Source organism: Cimex lectularius, unplaced genomic scaffold, assembly GCF_000648675.2.
Source record: "Cimex lectularius strain Harlan isolate CLEC.00 unplaced genomic scaffold, Clec_2.1 scaffold81, whole genome shotgun sequence".
NCBI lineage: Eukaryota > Metazoa > Arthropoda > Insecta > Hemiptera > Cimicidae > Cimex > Cimex lectularius.
This window is the reverse complement of record NW_019392692.1, coordinates 789792-811577: the sequence shown is the minus strand read 5'-3', so window position 1 is coordinate 811577 and position 21786 is coordinate 789792. Positions and strand designations below refer to the sequence as shown.

General features: G+C 34.7%; 1 protein-coding gene across 1 annotated transcript; it reads left to right on the top strand.

Moving 5' to 3' along the window:
- The first annotated feature begins 13612 nt into the window (after positions 1-13612).
- On the top strand, positions 13613-17368 carry LOC106674385. Its single transcript, XM_014407045.2, has 4 exons — positions 13613-13697; positions 16724-16894; positions 16950-17114; positions 17171-17368. The coding sequence occupies exons 1-4, from the start codon at positions 13626-13628 to the stop codon at positions 17336-17338; spliced, it is 576 nt and encodes a 191-aa protein (XP_014262531.1). The 5' UTR covers positions 13613-13625; the 3' UTR covers positions 17339-17368.
- Positions 17369-21786: the final 4418 nt, after the last annotated feature.

Genomic DNA, 21786 nt, shown 5'->3' with positions numbered 1-21786 from the left:
AACTGGTTTTTCATGCCGCTCAATTATCACGGGCGAAAAGCGGGAATTATAACACAATTAAATATTATATTAATAAATACTGTAAGAAATTAATTATAAATTAATATGTATGTATATATATACATAAGTGTGTTGGCTAATCGAGAGTCTTTTTAAAAAACTTTATTAGTTAATTATTCAGAAATCGTGAGATGCGGTCTGGTGTGATGTAGGTTTCAGAAAAATATTTTCTTTATCGTGCCAACGTTTCGATCTTTATTGAGATCATCTTCAGGGCCTGGGATTTACAAACATATATAACATATATAAATGGTATAAACATATATAACAGAAATACTTTGATTGAATATAAAAAATATATTTTGCATTGTATAAATTCACTTTTCCACATCCTACATGTATTTGTTAAATGTAAACTGTTTGTAAATCCCAAGCCCTGAAGATGATCTCAATAAAGATCGAAACGTTGGCACGATAAAGAAAATTTTTTTCTGAAACCTACATCACACCAGACTGTATCTCACGATTTCTGAATAATTATCGATTAACGGTCACTAATCACCACACAATTTATTAGTTAAACACAACTTACAATTTGAGAAGAACCTTTCCTGTTCACGGATATGATTAATCTGAATTTGTCTTTACAAGTGTATTGTGAATAGTAAACAGGGAAGGGTTTTTTGCTTACACACATTCTCCGAATCTGTTCAGTGGCAACATCATCTGTCGGTGAATTAACGTATTTGTGCAGGTGTAACTCCTCTATGCCCAAATAAACCCCCCGGGGGTGGCTGATTGATAGGGGTTGCAATGGCCAAGGGTTGTCTCCGCTTGCGATATCATGTAAAGACTCCATAAGCTGAGGCTGTGACCAATACACAGTAGACTGGCATGGTCCATATGCTCGTAGACGTTGAAATGTAGGAAGTCCTGATGATTGGCGAAATGTGGTTGAGTTTCAGCTCCTCTAATCCCAATTTTTTTAATGATAATTGAGAATTTTGGCTCTTGAACCTTGCTCAATTTGAGCTTAAAGTTACTAATAATTTTTGGATGCCCGGAAGTTTTAGAAGAGTGGTACAATTCTCTGTTCCTGTAGACCACTTTACTGCCGTTGATGTTCAGTAAAAATACCCCTTTTAGTCATTTTACTGTAGTCCTATCTTGGCGGATTATACTAATAGGTTCTTCATTAGGAAATACAGCCAAATACTGAGTTGAGCTAGGTATCCAAGTCAGGTGATTGTCGGTTACGACGAGTTCTGTGTATGTACAGTTCGATGGATCACCAGATAGAAGCCTTGTCGCACACGTTGTCCTTATGGCTGATTTGTTCGTATGAGCATAGATATTTCAATTTAGTTTGTTTACAATCATTATTTAGACTTATGATATCTATATTATGAATATGCATTTTGGGCTTAAGAAAATAGTTAACATCTTTAAAATAGATCCTACACAATTAAATAAACCTGTTTTTATTCTAGCATTATTCTTATATTCTACAAAAACTATTTCTAGCTTTTCTGCAATTACATTTTTAGTATGATTAATTAATTTTAAAGTATTTACAATATGTCTTGTTTTAATACTATTATCAGTTACATAATCTAAATTTTTACTATTAATCAAAATTCACTAATTTCGTGGTGCGCTTGACCAATTAATATATTACAATTAATTAAGGTTTTTAGTTGAGATAAAAAAGTAATGGCACGAGCGGGATTCGAACTCACGATCTTTGGCTAGATACGCCGCTGCTGCCATTTTTCAAATGTCGTGCAATCGGATTGGATTCTCGGCTACAAATGAAATGGCCACGGAGAGCGGAAAAATGGCAAAAAGGAGGGAAACCTCAAAAGGTGGGGTTGAGATGGGAAGTTGGTTTTCTGAGTGGATCGAGGTACTGGAAAAGCTCCTATTGAACCGCTTGACCAAGGATATTCCTACAAACACAATTCCCCATCACCAATTCGGCTTTCGGAGTTGCCACTCAACTGTACAACAAGCACATCGCATAATCGACGTTATTTCCACATCCCTTGAGCTAAAACAGCATTGCCCGGGTGTGTTCTTGGATATACACCAAGCCTTTGACCGAGTATGGCACTCTGGGCTGCTGTAGAAGCTCAAGAACATCCTACCAGCGACCTATTACCTTATCCTAAAATCCTATCTTAACGATCGTTACTTCCAAGTATCCCACAAAAATTCATTGTCTCCTATCCATACTATTCTAGCAGGTGTCCCACAGGGCAGCGTGTTCGCTCCTTTCCTTTATTCAATTTATACCTCCGACCTACCTACGCAACCTAACACTATCACCTTCACCTTTGCCGATGATACCGCCATCCTTTCTCCTGATAAAGATCCTGTCACTGCTTCCCGTAATCTTCAAAATCACCTAAACACTCTAGAATGCTGGCTCCGTCGGTGGAGAATCAAGATCAACGAAACCAAATCAACGAACATAATATTTACTCTAAACAAGAAAACACTCCCTCAACAACGGTCCCATCCCAATTGCGAACCATGTACGATACCTCGGACTCTACCTCGACAAACGACTGACGTGGAACCCCCATACACTAATATACGATTTTTCATGCTTAAACGACTACTCGACAGACGATCAAAACTCTCACTAACAAACAAAAGAAAACTTTACATTGCCATCCTGGCCCCCATTTGGACATACGGACTTGAACTTTACGGTACTGCTAAGCGTTCCAACCTCAATCGAATCCAATCCTTTCAATAAAAAATCCTCAGAACAATAGTCATCGCCCCTTTCTAAGTATCCAATCACACCATCCATACCGACCTAAATGTCCCTTTTGTTACAGAGCTAGCCCAATCCCGCTAGCAAACGTTCCATTCCAAACTACTTCACCATCCGAACCCTTTCGTCGAAAACCTATCATCAACCACATTACCTAATAATCCCAACAGAAGACTGAAGCGTCGGTGGCCCCGCGACATCCTTAACAATTGAAATCGGTCTCCTACGATGGAGTACATCTCGCTCATCGTATTGATTAACTAACGGTTACCATCACTGGATGGTAATTGTTCAAGCTTTCACGCTACCGTTAATAATTTTACATGTAAGTACTATCTGTTTTACTTGTTGCGTCGAAGAATGCTGTTGTAAAAAACAAATAAAAAGTTTTAAAAAAATTCAAATTTCTCAAACCAATCTAGTTCCATTGTTGAAACTATGTAACACTATTGTTTTTAATTACAATATGCCTAAATCGAAAAAATGTTGGAATTTTAGGATCATCTAGAAGAAACAAAACACAGTTTCAATTTAAATATTGAATTTATCATTTTTATCGGTAATGTTATGTCATATTTTGGGATTAACTGATGTCCTTATGATCATTTATTGTTACAAGCATGTGTTTTGAAGTAGTTGTCGACGTTCCACCTAACGGAAAAAGGTTCTTCTTTTCCGTAAGGAACCGAAGAAATGCCCATGGGTCAACCAGATGGGATATCAAAAAGCGACCGGTTTTGGCGTATCAGTAATACTAGGCCTTGTTTTGTATTTAACTGTGTCATTCGTTGTCCTTTTAGTATGTGTTTTAATAAAAAAAATACTATTTTCGAATCACTTGTCGAGGAAAGTGGGCTACATGTATACCAATGCATATAATTTTAGTTTGAAAAGAAAGTAACGCATAGGGGAGAACCGAGAGAATTTCTTCCTTGTAAGTTTAATAAATCGGGAAAGATATATTCAGAGCACGAGGGAAGAATGACTATTGACACGTGCAAAACTGTGGAAACTCTTTACAGGAGTTATACCGAACTGGAGGAGAGGAGGGAAGTGAAAAAGTTAACAAGTGGGAATAAAAGCGTCGAAGCTGTTGGTGGCCGAGGCCGCATATCAATCGCGGGGCCATCAGTCGAGACGATCACCCTGGGATATTTATCAGGCCGAAACTTTTTTCCGGAACGCTGAAAGGGAGAATGTACGCACGCGCAAACTGGTGGCGTTTGACATTTTGGTTGTTTCTCTTTCCCCTTTTGGAAAAAATTGAATAATGGGCGAAAAATAACTGTAAGCTGGGCTACTTTTGAAAAACGTTTAATGCCTCGCGTCGCTAGATGGAGGTTCAATGTGCACATGTGTCATTTATCTTACTTTCACCATTTTCTTCCTTGAATAATCAGCAAACTTAAACTTTCAACTTTAAAATAGATTCTGTGAAAAACTTCTTTTAAAGATAGCATGAATTCTTTCTTTCATATACACATAACAGAATCATTTGAAATTCGACGCGTCTAAGTAATTTAAAATACTAATTAAATTCTACATTTTTACTTATTCAACAATGCTTTTTGATAGGTACGGCTTTTACGTCCGTTTATTTTTAAGAAGACCTAAAACAATTATGTATAAATGAGATGAGTGTTGTATTAACTGCTGTTAAACAATCTAGTGCACTGTTTCCCAACCTTTTTTGTGCCATGTCCACTCAGACTTTTTCAAATCCCTTCTGCCCCACCTCTCAACCTCAACGTACATAATCTATAATAATAAAATGCCCACTGAATAAAGTTAATTTTTTTGGGGGAAAATCAGTATAAAATAATTGATAAAACACAGTAAGTGAATTTTTTTAATCCCGAAAACCATGTTCCGCGTCTAATCATTTCATCTGGAATTCATTTTATGATGTTCTTCAATTTTTAAAATAAGATGTTCTCCTTTAACGCACCAATGCAAAATCGAACGTGATAAAATCGCATCAGTTAGAATCAATATTTAAAAAAAAAATAAATAGCTGTCGTTGGTATAAGAAGAGTTTGTTGCAATTCGACAATTGAGATTCAAGTTGAAAGTACTTTTAAAAAAGGACATCTGGTAGATCCAAATGATACTTCGTCGGAAAATAGTTGACTTGTCGCATTTTGAGTGGTGCATCGTTGAAAATTATTTGCTGGAGATTAATTAATACACAACTATGTTAAAAATGGTCAATTTCAGTGAAATTCGTCGATTTGATTATACCTTATTTTCTCTAAAAGAGAAAAACTCCCATAGATTTGGTTGAAATTTCCAAATTTAAGATAAAATGCAGTTTTCCTTATGTAAATGATAATCTTAGAAAGTAATACGATTTTCGGAATCTATATTATTCTATTTATTTTCCTTCACCTGATAAATCAGTTATATTAGTCCGCAATAGCAAAATATTATTTAATATTATTTCATGTGAAATAGTGCAATGTTTTGCTCAGTAGGAAAATGGGTACTTCCAGTGAGTTCGATTATTCATTCTCGTACGATTAATTTGGTTCGTCTTTTAATTTATTGGGCTCGGGCTCATAAATTTCATTTAACATTAAAATTATAATACCAAAAGATACGAATTATACAGTGTGAAGTTTGTATATGAAATTCGAAACGCCACATCTTGGTTTAATTTGGATTAAACAGGAGAGGTGTTGATTTACAAAAGCCAGTATTGGTAGCAAATTATATAAGCCTGTAAGAAAACATTTATACTGTCATTTAATATTTATTGAAATTTTAGTTTTTTCCTTTTCATAAAAACGCAAATAGCTCGTATATATATATCACGACCTGTTCTCGATTCAACAAGACGGGCCCAACTCTGAATCCTTTTTTGTGAGAAACAGAGCCCCAGAGGTCTTGATCGAACCTGAATACAGACGGTCAGGTGCCTTTTTATAATAAAATTTAATTAAAGTTTAAAAACAATTTATTAAACACACAAGAAAATAATAATTAAAACCAATAAATTTCCTTTTAAATTTTAAACAAACAATTAAAACTTTTTATAAATTTAAATAAACAATAATTGCCTACAAAGCGTTTGCCAGACCATTTAGAACAAGGGTGGATATGTACTCACTATTTCCAGTCAATTCGCAGTGGACCGAAGCACTCTATTTTAGGGAATACAACACTTTTGAGGATCGCACACTTCTCTTGTCTCTCATCTACACGGAATCTTGTTCACCTCTCCTCGACTATCTATTCCCTATTCTCTTTTATTTTTTTACTCTAGGCCTAATCATGAAATCTAAATCATAACATTGTCACTTTGAAATCAATNATTTTCAGAGAAATGTTTAGATTAAAAGATATCACGATTTTCCGACGCCAGGACGTGATATCTTTCAAAATCGATAAAAAGCGAAATTACTCTGAAATGGTTGAGAATCGGACCATGGACAATATGAACTTTTTTGTTCATTTTAGGGTGAAGAATCTACTGGAGAAGTTTGTAGCACGAGTAGCAATTCACCCTGTATATAATATAAAAAAGTAAACAAATGTACTGCAATTACAAACAACTTTAAACTTCACACGTCTTTTTCGTCTTTCAGATCTTCTTCTCTTAGCCACTCTCTGTAACCTTCCTTCCACTCCTCATCCGTCACAACACGTCCCCACCTCCAATCGCACTCTCACGGCATCATCCCACACACACACACACACACACATACACACACACACACACTCTCACACACACACACACACACACACACACACACACACATATATATATATATATATATATATATATATATATATGTGTGTTACGTACTCGCTAGACCCTTATATGTTGCAACCCTTCACATTCCTCCCGTATCACACCTGCACATGTTCACTTCCAAGAAACCCCTCCTTCATTACATCCCCAAGCCTTTGCTAATATTAATTATTTAGACGTTTTTTACAAATGTTAAAGTTGTTAGGTTTTACAAAAATCAATTATAATGTAAAGAAAAAAAACCTAACAAAAAATTTCATATAATACTACATATTTACATGATTGTTTTATCAACAGATTTGCTTTTTAGGAAGGCGAAAATATAAGTAATAAAGTATACGTAAAAAACATTTTTACTATGAAAATTTTATATAGGCAATTAAAAATAATATAATAAAACAGATTAAATTAATAATTCCTAATAAAACCAATATTATAAAACAACGTGTGTAAAAATGTGTGGTGATTAGTGACCGTTAATCGATAATTATTCAGAAATCGTCAGACGCGGTCTGGTGTGATGTAGGTTTCAGAAAAAACATTTTCTTTATCGTGCCAACGTTTCGATCTTTATTGAGATCATCTTCAGGACCTTGTGTTGTCCGCATTTCAGCAAAAAAGTTCTCTGATTGATAGTTCCTGTTGGCGATGTCCTTCAGAATAGTTCCATATGTAGTTGCAATTTGTTCATAGAATACCATGTTCTTCGTTCTTCTTCGCTAATATTAATATTTTTAATTCAATCCGTCTCGGGCTTTCATTGAGTATAGACCGAAGATTCCCTAATTGGAAGTGGTTATTCCAGTTTTCTATTTGCTTGCTGTGTAATAAATAGTATTCTTTTTAAAAACTAAAAACTAAAAAAAAAAAACTAAAAACGCAATACCATAATTTATATATATTAGACACATATATAATAAAATATACTAAATTATGAAAAAGCGAGACTTTACAAAGATTTTAACGTAAAATAATTTAAATTACTGCAGCGATGACGATAAGCGTTACTTGAAATGTCATGAGATAGTGACAATAACTATTACGGGATATTGATAAAATAGCACGAAATTCTTATGATCGGAATAACTCGAGGTCCGTCACATAAATACAGCTATTTCATGGCGAACAGAAGCTACGATATTTGATGATTTTTCAACTAAATGACAAATGAAAATCGGCACATAGTTGACTAAAAATCTAATCGAGTTATGTTCAAAATTACCCCCCTTAAAACTCAAATTGCTCTACTGTGGGGCGTAGGCACTTCATTAGAAAACAGTGATCTACATCATAAAATAAACATAATTTATTAACGCTTATGTAAAATAAATATTCAAAGAGATTAACCCAAAAATATACGCATTTTAAACATAAAAATTTCATTTTAATTTGCGTGATTCTAGACGGGACTTTGCACCTTGTCTGCACTCTGAGCGCGGTTACTGCGGTCCGTAACAAGTCCTCTGAGGAACTCTCGTCGGGATGTTGTTGATGACGTACTCGTACGGTCGATCGATGGCCCTTGGAGGATTTTTGTCTTAGAAAAGGGATCATCTTATCCAGAATAAGAAGAAACCACCCACAATAAGACGCCTGAGCCAGATCAAACGCAGAGAAGTGTCTTATCTTCGATCATCTCTACACTGTTTTCAATCCTCATCTAGATCTCAATGTAACTGAGTAAAACCGTATCCACCCCTCAGAAGTTTTTTTAAAAATTGGTAGTACTTTTCAACTACCTTTAAGTAGGAAAGATGTAACATTGAGCAAGGAAATATATACAAAATGAAAAACAAAAGTGGAGAAAATACGCATTGCTATCGTTCCAATGGTACTAAACTGTTGTCTGCTTAAGTAATACTTGTGTCATAATCACGTTAACTATCATCACCATCACTTCCTAGGAGATCTCGCGGCCATTATCTCTTCAGTGGGCGAGGATGGTTCGAGGGAACGCATCGGGATGCGAGGTTTCTGATATGCTGATTTGCGGTTGTTCGGGGAGGGGGTTGTGAAATTTGCGGTAACGGGGACGGATTTCGTCTTGAACGAAAGTAATTTTTAAGTCTGAATGTGTTGTTAGGTTCAATACATAAAATGGAGCATCTTATATTTTTTCCTAAGGTTAAGGATTGGACAGTTTGAATGTTGGGATATTGATCTGAATCCCACACTTCCAGTCTTCAGAATTTAAATTCCCAATTTTCCACCTCCAAGTAAAAATGTCCCTAGGTAACGATCCCATCACTCCAAAATTCTTAAAAACCTGTCTAAAAAGATAATTGTAACACCATCCTCACCAAACATTTTGGTTTTAGATCTCTCCATTTTTCTATTCACCAGCTTTTAACAGTAGTCGACACAATATACTCTTCCCTTAAAAAAAAACAATATTCTCAACAGTTCTTTTTAGTGGCTAACAGGCGTTTGAAAAGTTTGACACTCCGATCTCTTTTTCAAACTAAAACGTATTCTTCCTCACACCTACTACCTCATCGATACTTCGACATCAAGCGCATCAACTCCGAATGTCCTAGGACCAATCTACTCTGTTTACACCGCTGACAGATACACCCTAACGCTCAAATCATAACCTTCCCTGACGACAGAACAATGCTCTCCTCACAGGCTGACCCTATCCTAGCAGTAGAAGCAACCCAAGTCACTAGATAAAGACTATTTCACTAGTTGGCGTATTAAGCTGACAACAACAAAAAACAACGCCCCACCATCCAAACAAATCTGGCTACCTTCAGTTGTACTTGAAAAGCAAGCATACTTGGAACCCAGACCTTAAATTATAAAGAATTCATCCAAGACACTGACAACTCAGACTTCAAGATACTGTCCCTAAATCCGCACTGTAAGACATAAGACAAAGTGTATAAGACAAACTGCAATGTACAAAATAACAACCCAGACCGATACGGATTTCGGAGTCGAGCTGTGGGGCACAGCCATACGTTTCAACATCAAAAGAATCCAATCCTTTCAATCAAAAGGCCTCCGTAGTATTCACAACGCTCCCTTCTACGGCACAGACTACGGACCTGATCCGAATACGATTCCACAACTTCCATTTTAAGCTTTTCTTCCTCACCAATGCACTACCACAAGCCTTCTCTCATTTCAACTATCCATCATAACAATCATCTACATTTTACGCAGTTTGTATAGGTCGGAATAAGATATTCACTGCATCGATCACAGACCGATAGCAACCTAGAATTGCTGCAGACCAAAAGAATAAGGAACGACCAACCGGCAAACTAATTAACCAGTATTGCCAAGCCAGTTCTGAATGAAGGAAAAACGTGCTAGATAGACGTGTTTTTAAGCTTTTGTTTATTCAGATTTGTTGCATTACGGACATATGACACCATTTCGACGAATTTTTTGATCAAATTGCCGATAATATCATCCAATTGTTTCCATAAGGAAATTGAACAACGGAAGGCTTAGATGGAGACGTGATAAGGAAGTAAATGGTTCATTACATCTGAAATGAAACGTGAAACCGGGTCATTACAATCGGTCGGTTCATATTATTGGCTTTGTGAGTTTATAAATACTAGAATTCTATTGTTCTGCTTACCGAACGATTTCAGTAAAGAACCGTTTTATCCATTTTACAATCTCAACCATATTAAAAAATATGTTTATCTATAAATGATCATAAGTTGAATAGTTCTATATGATTGAAGGTATATATAAATGTTAAAACAAAAAAATCGCAGTGTACGAGTGATTAGGGTGTCCGAATGATTTTGTTAGGCTAGCGGTTCGAATCTGGCTTGGCCCATGGAATTTCACTGGTGTATAATATGTAAAAAGTGTTTTAAAGTGGTTTCATCCCTCGTCCTCGAAACCTAACGGGGTAATTGGACGTTAAGCCCTCCTGTACGACTGGAATTATTTACTTTACTTTATACAAGATTAGAGGTGACTGAGCGCTCATCTAACCAAAGGGGTTATAAGAGATTACAGTAGTTATCTGACTGATAAATCATACCTTATCCATAGAGGATATGAACGTTTAATCCTCTCACCTTTGAATTTGGAGACTCTTTTTTGACCATTACGTTTATAAGCATATTGTTGTATTATATCCTTCATTATTACATATCTTTTTTTATCCGTGTATATTGTTCATTTAAAATAACTGTTCTTCTCTTATTAAAACCTTACCACAAAATATAAGGGATAAAGGGTTTTTCAACTCGATACTCAGAATTGTATTAATTTATAGAAAAATAGTTTCTTTAATCTTTAAGCTTTGAAAACCAGAACAATTGTAATTTACAACGTTTTATTTGATATTTTAATACATATCAAGGCGCAGGCCAGTGCGTCTAGGGAAATTAATTAATTAATTAATAATACTACTACACTAATACTACTAAATTAATAAGACCTTCATAAATTGAACTGTAGCCCGTAGTATCTGTTTGAATGTTACAAATACATCCTAAATTGGATTATAAATTAGATTATATATTAGAAAATAATATTTCTAATATTCGAAGAGATACTATGGGCTTATGTTAAATTTACGAAGGTCTCATTAATTTTAAAAGTGGTCTATGATAACGAGAGGAGGACCTCCGGGATAAGGTTGCAATATTGTTCAGTACTTGGCAATGTTGGGACTGAGTCGGACTTAAAGAAAATTTGGAAAACTTAAGTATGCCAATCTGTAGACATATTTAAGATTGTTTTGAAAGTTTTATATAGGTATATGGATTGTTAAATCAATTGTGCAAATATGTGTTTCATAATAATATAAGCTCTGATGATGACCTTAAAATAGGTCGAAAACTTGGCAGTAGCAACTAAATTTGCTTTCTTCTTCCAGACCATAACTTGATTCAGAGTGAAAAAGTGGTTGATACTTCTAAAGTTCAAGTTATGAAAGATTTCCGTTCACCGCAAACAAAAATAGTGCTACTCTCATCACCGAGCCCTGGGATTCTCTTAAACGTGATTCCCCGACAATTTGACCGGAATTTACGATTCTACAGCCTGAAGAATTCGTGGTAAATTACCTCTGAGGAGGATATCTTGATATTTTTGTAGTATTGCATATTTGCACGTGGGAGTCCTACGCTTTATAAAGGTCGAGACTCGAGAGCCGTGTACTCTGTTCAAAAACGTGTCCTGAACGGCTCTCTCTAGGATAATTTATTAGTTTATTTGACCTTTTAAGAAATAATTTAGATTATCCTTACATCCTTAGCTTTAATATTCTAAATAATTAATGAAGGTTTAGGTTGAGATAAAAAGTAAGTGTCACGAGCGGGATTTGAACCCACGACCTTCGGCTAAATACGCCGCTGCTCTACCACTTGTGTTATAGTGACTTCCATCCGTTCGGACACTAACTTCCCATCTCAACCCCACCTTTTGAATTTTCCCACTTTTTTGCCATTTTTCAAATGTGTAATCTATTTGATTCTCGGCGACAAATGAAATGGCCACGGAGAGCTTTAGTGAAGGTATACTTCATTTTAACTTATTAAATTCACTAGTTGTCGTGGTCCGCTTGACCAATTGATATATTTCAATTAATTAAGGTTTTTACGTTAATTAAGTACCTCTCAAGGTTTTAGTTGGAATAAAAAAGTCAGTGTCACGAGCGGGATTCGAACCCACGATCTTTGGCTAGATACGCCGCTGCTCTACCACTTTAGCAATCGTGTCTTCGATCCATTCGGACACTAACTTCCCACCTTTCGAATTTTTCCTCCTTTTTGCCATTTTTCAAATGTCGTGTAGTCGGTTTGGATTCTCGGCAACAAATGAAATGGCCACGGAGAGCTTTAGTGAAGGTATATTTCAATTAACTTATTAAATTCACTAGTTTTCGTGATCCGCTTTACCCATTAATATCTTTCAATTAATTAAGATTTTTAGTTGAGATAAAACTGAAAAATGGCAAAAAGGTGGGGAAATTCAAAAGGTGGGGTTGAGATGGGAAGTTACTGGCTGAGTGGGTCGAGGTCACGATAGCTCAATTGGTATAGCAGCGGCGTATCTAGCCGAAGATCGTGGGTTCGAATCCCGCTCGTGACACTGACTTTTTATCTCAACTATAAACCTTAATTTATTGAAAGATATTAATACGTCAAGCGGACCACGAAAACTAGTGAATTCTAAATAATATTAAATTTAGACATTCAGTACCAAGTTGTATCAGAGATAATATTCATAATATTCTATCATTATTTGATTGCTTCTTATTTATAAGTGTAGGATAAATGAAAATTGTACCTGTTATCAAGAATTGTAAAGAAGGCAATATTTGCTGTGCCTTGTGAATTATATTTGATATATTGTATTTGAACAAGTTATTTATTTATTTGTGGCCTATCATATTAGATGAGAAGAATTAAAATAAGCCTTATGGAATACATTTATTTTTGACATATAGTTGAAAACACATATGCAATTAGTTCTTATCGTTTCTTTTCGATTGTATTAACAATATATTACTTTGTTTCGAACAATATCCGTACCCATACTTAAATACACGGTGTAAGTTGTTGAAGAATGCAATAAAATATTGATTTTAATTTTATAACAATAGGTAAAAAATAACGTTACATTAGTTCTGATGGTTTTTAATAGTACATTGTTGCGTTGCACTATCAATTTACCGTTTTTCCTGTTTCTAACGCTGAACATTTATCTTGAAGGCAGAGTAAGAAATGCCTTTGCTTAAGGAGTGGAAATTAATTCTGGAAACGGAAGGTGTTTGTAATGGTTTGTTAACAAAAAGGTGATAAGGCACCCGACGGTGCGCCACCCCGGAAAATCCAATATTCCCGGGTCACACTGTACTCCGCAAAAGTAAGAGAGAAATGGCAAGTCCCACATTCATCATTTAAACCGTGAATCGCCGGTGTCAGTGTTTGAACAAAGAGGAAAACGGATAAAAAAAAGCAAATTCACCATTCAGGAATTGATGCCTTTCACACTGATTTGCCGACATTATTGTTGGCGATACGCTTGTAATGACAATTTGAGCTATTGTTACGATGGAATCTTCTACCGGACGACATTCGTCCTAAAAACATCAGTGGAAGTATGCCGAGCGATTTGACTGTTTTACTTTTCTCACTAGTGCTGTTTCATTCCATCGGAATTTTCACCACTCAGGTACTTAAAGAAAAAGCCTAAATTAATAAAAAACATAATAAAACATAAAAATAACCTTTTATATAACTGTATTATTTTCTAGTTGTTTGATATTTTTTAATTATTCTAGGATGTGTAGGTCATAGTAAACATTAATGATCAATTAAAACTGATTAAAGGTTGTAAAGCCTAATATCACACAACAGCAAAGTGTCAAAATCTGCTTTGTAATACAATTCCAATTATCTTTTATAACTGAAATTAAAACAATATAAATAAAAAGTAATTGAAAAGTTCAAACGATTTTTTTTTAACAAGTGTCATTAATAAAATCGATGAGCGATAATTTTCAACAATATCATATAACAATAATTAATGAACTTTTGTGTGAAAATATTTTCGACATTTTATAATTTAAACGGAATCGGATACGGTTATGTGGGTATTAGCGAGAGCCATGTGGTTTGAGGACTTACTAAAAAAAACTTAATTAAAAAATAATTAATATTATTTTATTCATAAGGGGAGGCTATAAACGTGGGAACACAGATTTTAATGAAGCTTATCTTGGTGATACGAAGTGAAAAAATATCGACCGAATGTTCAAAAACCCTAAGAGCCTAGAAAAAAATATTTGGGACAAATGATGTAATTTTCTTAAATATGTGTTTCTGGCTTTGTTGAGTTAAATTTCCTGGTTATAATGTAAGAAAATAATAAGAAGGATCATATTAAATGAGAGTGAATAAAAACGTGAAAGAAACCATACAGTGCTTCTAATAATGTACTAAAAAAAATCAGATTCCTTTTAACCGCCTTTTACCGCCTCTAAATATGAATTTTTATCGCAATAAAAAATAACCATTTTTGGGCTTGATTACCCAAAAGCAATTTTCTTTCTCCCGTATGTCCAGCGTCTCGGACGTCAAAATTGATAACGCCTCTGGATTTGATCTAATTTCAACCGTAGGGAATTTGAATTTTCCTGTTTTTACACGTATATTAACAATGGTTTGATTTTATGACATTATAATTTAGATAAATAAGAAGGAAATAAATAAAAACTGCTCAAACCTTTACCTTTATTTTTACAGTTCAAATTTATTTACGGAGGTTATGTGCCAAATCGGTTGTGTTCTTGCACAGTTACAAAAAAGTATATAAAAATAAAAATAAATAAATCCGAAGGCAATTTGGAAGGCAAACATTTTGAGGGAAAAACTGAATTGCTCACAAATTAAAAAAAGTGATTTTTGGGGGTGCGAGAAACAAATATCAACACTGTTTCGTTAAAAAAGTTTCTTTGTTGAAAAACTGTTTTTCTTTGTTAAAAAACTTTCTTTGTTGCCCGTTCACAGTTTATGCATTTTAATATCTAGATATCCTTAGTGATTAGGTAATTACAATTTTGTCATTGTTACCAAGCAAATTAGCAAAGTAGGATAAAATAATTATTTTTGTAAGAAACAAATTGATATTGTGCACTGTCAAAAACCACTAAATACAAATTTTCGAGAATATCACATAGATTTTTTTGCTAAAGTTTGCCTTTTAAGGCTCAGTTTTTCGAAAAACAAAACATAAATTTTGTGTTTTGAAACGACTCCTCCGATTTACAAGAAGCTTTATATAACGTTGAATTATAATTGAAGATATAAAATGAAACGTTTGAGTTGATTTTATCCTAATTTTCCTTATTAATCTCCTAAAACTTTGTTTACACAACCGAAACACACAAACGTAAGTATATTTAACTTTTCAGCGATTGCAATAACGTAGGATTTGGAACACAGGACATCGGAGAAAAAATTACCCGGAGAATCCAACATAAAGATATCTATTTTTGTATGCTAAAAATTCGCAATTAAGGGCTTGAAAGGGAGCCTCAAATGAATCTGAATGGGTTTAAAAAAATGCTTACGTGGGAAGAAGGGTCTTTTCGTTTCTGTAACATTTTATATTTTTAATCTCATTTAATATGATGATTTATACTTTTGCTCACCTTATGTAACAACCAATCAAATCGACTGGTGTAATAAATAAAATAACTTTTAAATACATGCACAAACAATACAGAAATCCACATTAAAAACATAGTGGGGAGTTAGTGTCCGAGTGAATCGAGGTCACGGTAACTCAAATGGTAGAGCAGCGGCGTATCTAGCCAAAGATCGTGGGTTCGAATCCCGCTCGTGACATTGACTTTTTTATCTCAACTAAAAACCTTAATTAATTGAAATATATCAATTGGTCAAGCGGACCACGAAAACTAGAGAATTTAATAAGTTAAAATGAAGTATACCTTCACTAAAGCTCTCCGTGACCATTTCATTTGTCGCCGAGAATCAAATAGATTACACGACATTTGAAAAATGGCAAAAAGGAGGGCAAATTCAAAAGGTGGGGTTGAGTTGGGAAGTTAGTGTCCGAGTGGATCGAGGTCACGATAGCTCAAGTGGTAGAGCAGCGGCGTATCTAGCCGAAGATCGTGGGTTCGAATCCCGCTCGTGACATTGACTTTTTTATCTCAACTAAAAATCTTAATTAATTGAAATATATCAATTGGTCAAGCGGACCACGAAAACTAGTGAATTAAAATATATATATTTACATTATTACTTAATGACTTATTACTTGACTCCTAGGGGCCATTAGCAAAAACGCTCTGACATGTATTTAATCATTTTTGGTCTAGTTTCACCCACCAAATTTCCCTTAAAATCTACGATCACACGCCCGCCCCTTCTTGTAAATGTTATTGTTGCAACCACTTTAAAATTTGAAATAAAAATGTTCAGTCGATTTTTTTTAGTGTTTATTTGTTGTGTATATAGAAAAAATGATTTTACATAATCGTCTATAACTACTTTACGTTATTATAATTGGCCTAATAAATTATTTCAAAATTTTACATAAAGAAAATTTAACGATGAATAATTCCAAAAGAGTGTGCTTTAAAAATCGCACAAGTTTGTTACTTTCCACAAGTAAAATTTCTATTGTGTATTGTTGAAATGGTCATCTTTTATTTGGCACTTATTTTGCAGCTGGCGGGTGTTTTCGGAGGTACATTGTTATTAGAAAAGTTTTATCAATGCCCCGGGAGAGAAAGCGGACCGAACAAAATTAGCAATGTGGAAATAAAGCCATCGGGTAAAAACAAATTTCGGATAAATGGAACCATCACAGTCGGGATACCGGTCGTAGAACCGGCCTCTGTAAGTATCAAACACCATAATTCTAGTTTCTTCGTTATTAGCATAATTTGTCCAGATCATTGTAGAGATGTACAAATGCTCGGACAAAGAGAGACAGCACTGCCACCACCAGGTTGACTTCAAAAATGAGGATATGTGTAAAATTTTTGGACGGGAAGGCATGCCGTGGACGAGCTTTTTTGAAGGAATAGCTATACCGCCAAACTGCCCAATAAAACAGGTAAATCATGTGCTTTTTAATAAGTAATCCAAATTTTCCAACTTGGCCTTTTTTAGGGTACTTACTCGTTAAATGGAGCGGAACTTGATCTGACTAGCGTGCAAACTCTCGCTTTCATTCATGGTTTTTGGAAGTTGAAATCGTACGGAAAATCCCGAGGAAAACAGTGGCACTGCGCAATTATAGAATTTGCTCTGGAGAACCAAAAGAGGAAGAAAGGATAATTAAGAACATTATTGTGTTCCTACATTCAGTATAGATTGATTTTCAAATAAATTATCTCATTCATTTTTTTTAATGTTCAAAAACAATATTGCCCTACGAGAATAAGTGAGCTCCTACCACCTTAAACATTACAAGGATTTTTTATCAGTTTATTCCTTTAAAAAATATATATTACAAGGATTTTTAATTAATTAATTTCTTTANGGATATATATAAGTTACATAATTTCTTTTGCCGTTTTTAAAAAACTTTTATTCAAGAAATTACAAAATAGTACTGATGTACATTCAGTTTCTTTAAGTTTACTAATCTAAATCAAATTTCTCCGATATGCTTTCGGGAAAATCTAACTTAAGACTACCTTGTTGGTTAATAAAAATCCTTATAAAACCTCTGGAGTGGGAGAGAGTGCTGAAGACAGTTGTAGGAGCAACACCTGCATCCTAGCATTGTCATCTCCTTATTTGTTTAATAAAATAGTTATACTCGTTTATAACTTATATACATCAGGACGTCTTTTTTTTCAGTTTTAATTATTATAAATTTTTGATTTCGGAATAAACTAATCATGACTTCTTAATAGTTGTTTGCTTTTTATTTTTAAAAATTAATCAATAAGATAAAATGAATATATATGATACTGTATGTACATATGAGTTATACCGGGTGGAGGGTGGATTCGGATCAATGTGAAAAATTTTTTGGGTAAAACTTTATCGAAAATGAAGTAGAATGCCGCAAGAGTGGGTGTCCTACCTCTGTTCACTACGGAGTTATGATCGTTCTTGTGCTTCATTAAAAAAAATCGCACCTTAAGCCGTTAAATCGGGTTTTCCTAACTTTTCCTTAATTTATCTGCAGTTTTGAATCCTCTTCCGGAATGTTGGATAAATTTCGTATAGGACTACACCATTTTAATTTCTTTGCGACACCATTAACACATTAAATGTAACGATGAGCTAGATTATCGACCTGCTGGAAACATGAAGTTTTTTCGCAGGATCTACGGAAGAGGTCAACACAGAGAAAAGCTTCCTTTCGGTTTTAGCCGAGCTTTCGACAGTTTTTCATACTGTCATCTTCAGGGCCTGTTTTATTATCATATAAAAAAACAACAATTAAAAACCTGAAAAACAAATTGCACAAAAATTGAAATATCTTGCTTAAACCTTAATGGGGAAATAAAAAGACATTGTTTTGGGCAAAGAAGTACATTACGTTTTTTTTTGGGGCTCAGCATCTAAGCATTATTTAAATTGAATAAATTAAGAATTAAAAATTACCACTATAAGTACAATAAAAATTAAAAATTAAAAAACGTGGTCGAGAAAAGGTTACCTCATAAAAGTCTAAAAAACTAGTAAAATCTTCCTTTCTTTGTTTTCAGGTACATGCGATCACAGTGCATATACATATGCACACAGTGCGTATACTTCTTATANTATATATATATATATACATATATATACAATTAACTTATCTTACATTTAAATTAGTATACAATAAGATCACAGATCAAAAACAAATAACAAACCCTCTTCGAAGAGAGGAACAAAGGCTACCGGATAAACTCGTATGTTTTCCCCTGGTTAACAGATTCCGCCACTAGGGCGACGTTCTCATTTCCCTCCTTTGCTTAGTTTTTTATTTTTATTTTTTTATTTTATTCGTTTAGGATGCCTGCATAGACCGAAAAGGATCCCAAAAAAAGATCCCAAGAAATGGAAAAAAAATTATTAATGTTTAGATGCTGAGCCCCCAAAAAAACGAAATGTACTGCTGTACCCAAAACACCATGTCTTTTTATTTCCCCATTAAGGTTTAAGTAAGATATTTCAATTTTTGTGCAATTTGTTTTTCATGTTTTAATTGTTGTTTTTTTATATGATAATAAAACAGGCCCTGAAGATGACAGTATAAAAAACTGTCGAAAGCTCGGCGAAAACCGAAAGGAAGTTGTTCTCTGTGTTGACCTCTTCCGTAGATCCTCCGAAAAAACTTCACATTAAATGTCATTTATAACAAAGAAAATGCAAAATTTATCAAAAATCCGGAATTTTTTGAGGAACTCAAACATTTGCTCCTGTCTCAGTAATAATCTTAGAGACTGCCGAATCACACAAAAATTTCTTCATTTAATAACCTTTCAAATGAATTCTGCATTTCTCTACCATCACTGGGCGACTTTTTACTGTTTTTAACAACAAGATGGCCCTACCCGTTTATTTCGAAAACGATTAAGTTTAGCAAAAGATTTATGCCAAACAGGTTAATTTTCTCTTAATTTTATTACAAAAAACACTCTCCTCGCGCGTTTTCCGTCGGTCATAACTCAGAAATGGTCGATCCAATCAAAACATATAAAATAAGCACTACAATAAAAATATGGGATTCTCATTTAAAATAACAAAGTTGTTGCCATTTCCCAGGAGATGAGAAAGTTATATTAAATCTGTTACTACCACACGATTCCTTACCAAAATTAACTTTGGGTTTGTATAAGACCATTTTTTGCTAAAGTTAATCGCTTCCGAATTAAATGGGTGGACTACAGAAATTGATTCACCCTGTATATAGTTTCCGGTAGTATGGGAATATTGCATTGTATGCATAAATACGAAATAATGCATTAAAAACGAGTGACAGCTTTAGAATACTGCACGTTATACACAATATAAAAACGTAGGCAAAGAATCACATTTTAAATATAATCAAATACTAATTTTATACGATTAGCGATTCATGAAAATAAGTTACATAAAAAATCCACGTTTATTAGCGGGAGAGAGGGCGCCCTGATCTTTTGAATCATATTTTAATGCCACAAACTGTTGGCAGTGCTAAACAAGCATCAAAACGTCTAACAATAAGTAAGGTTTTCCTTTTACGCACTCTTAAGCATCAACCAACTGTCAATATGTAGGTAAAGAATTGTGGTGTGAAATAAGGAGTTTTCTCTAACAACCTGCCATCGGGCTAAAGACTATTACGCAAAATTTGATAGATGGGCTTTCCAGCTTTTTTCCTACTCTTTTAACAAAGAAAAACGGAATCCTGAGAGGGGAATTGGTGAGAGGGATAGTAAGTCTATGAGTAGAAGGGTTCGGTAAGTGAGGGGTATCTTAAGTGAATCAGTAATGGGATTTTGATGGGTTAGCTGTAGAAAGAGAGAAGTGGTGCGAGGAACTTGGACTCAATGAGCCGTGCACCCATTAATATCTCGTGTCGTTACCTCTCACTCCTTCGCCTACTCCTTCGTCCCTCGCCCGTTCTTCACCCTTTCCGCATGTACAACAGACAAGCTTATCTAATAAGCAGCATTCCTCTGCCCACTCACGGAGACAACACCGCATTTCATCATATTATTTGTGTGGAGTGTGGATGTTGAAAACTGTTTTCTTTCAGAGAAGCCTTGATTCTCTTTACCGTTTAACACCTAGTGATGCTTTTGCTTTTTAAATTGTGGGATTTCTTAAAATCTCCAGGATAATAAATGAGCAACTTAGTCGGGTCAGCTTATTTTTATCTGCATGTCCATGTTGTTTTGGTACTTTTTTTAAAAATTTGTATAATTGAAAAATGGCAAAAAGGAGGGAAACTCATAAGGTGAGGTTGAGATAGGAAGTTGATGTCCGAGTGGATCGAGGTCACGACAGCTCAAGTGGTAGAGCAGCGGCGTATCTAGCCGAAGATCGTGGGTTCGAATCCCGCTCGTGCTTTTTTTCATCTCAACTAAGAGCCTTAATTAATTGTAATGATTTAAATGGTCAAGCGGACCACGAAATTAGTGAATTTGTATAATGTTTTAATGGTGTATATCAGAGGTACACTGTAAATGGTGAGTGTAGGTTGTTGAATTTTTTTGTGTGTTTCCAGTATTTTGTTTTTCGTTCTTTTTTGCTGTGTGTCATGCAAGAATTTTTAAGCTGGTGTGTATGAGCAGTTAGTTATTTCCGATCATTTTGATATACCTATCCTCGCTGTTGTGGTCAGGTGTTTGATCCGTTTCGGATTTCGCTATCTTCAGTGGATGTTTTCGTCTTTCATGCGTTCCTCTTGAAGCTATGGAGGTGGTGGTGTTATGGCTTTGGGCAGTCATTTCTATGGAAGTTCCCACTAACTTGGTCTTCATTGAGGGTTTCCTAACAGCTGCGCTATACATTGAAGATGTGTCAGAAGTTGTTTCTTATATGCCACTAATTGGCGACGGTTTCATTTTTTACATTTCAATACAAGGCCCCACACAGCTAGATCGTCTGTGACTACTTGGATCGTGTTTCTATTCAATGTTTGGAATGGCCAGTATGTAGTCCCGTCGAAGACCCTATCGAACACTTTTGGGTCGAGTTGTCAAAAACGGTAAAAAATCGGCCCAGTGATGCTAGAGAAATGCAAACTTCATTAGAAAGGTTATTAAATGAACCCGAAAATCAAATTATACAATAAA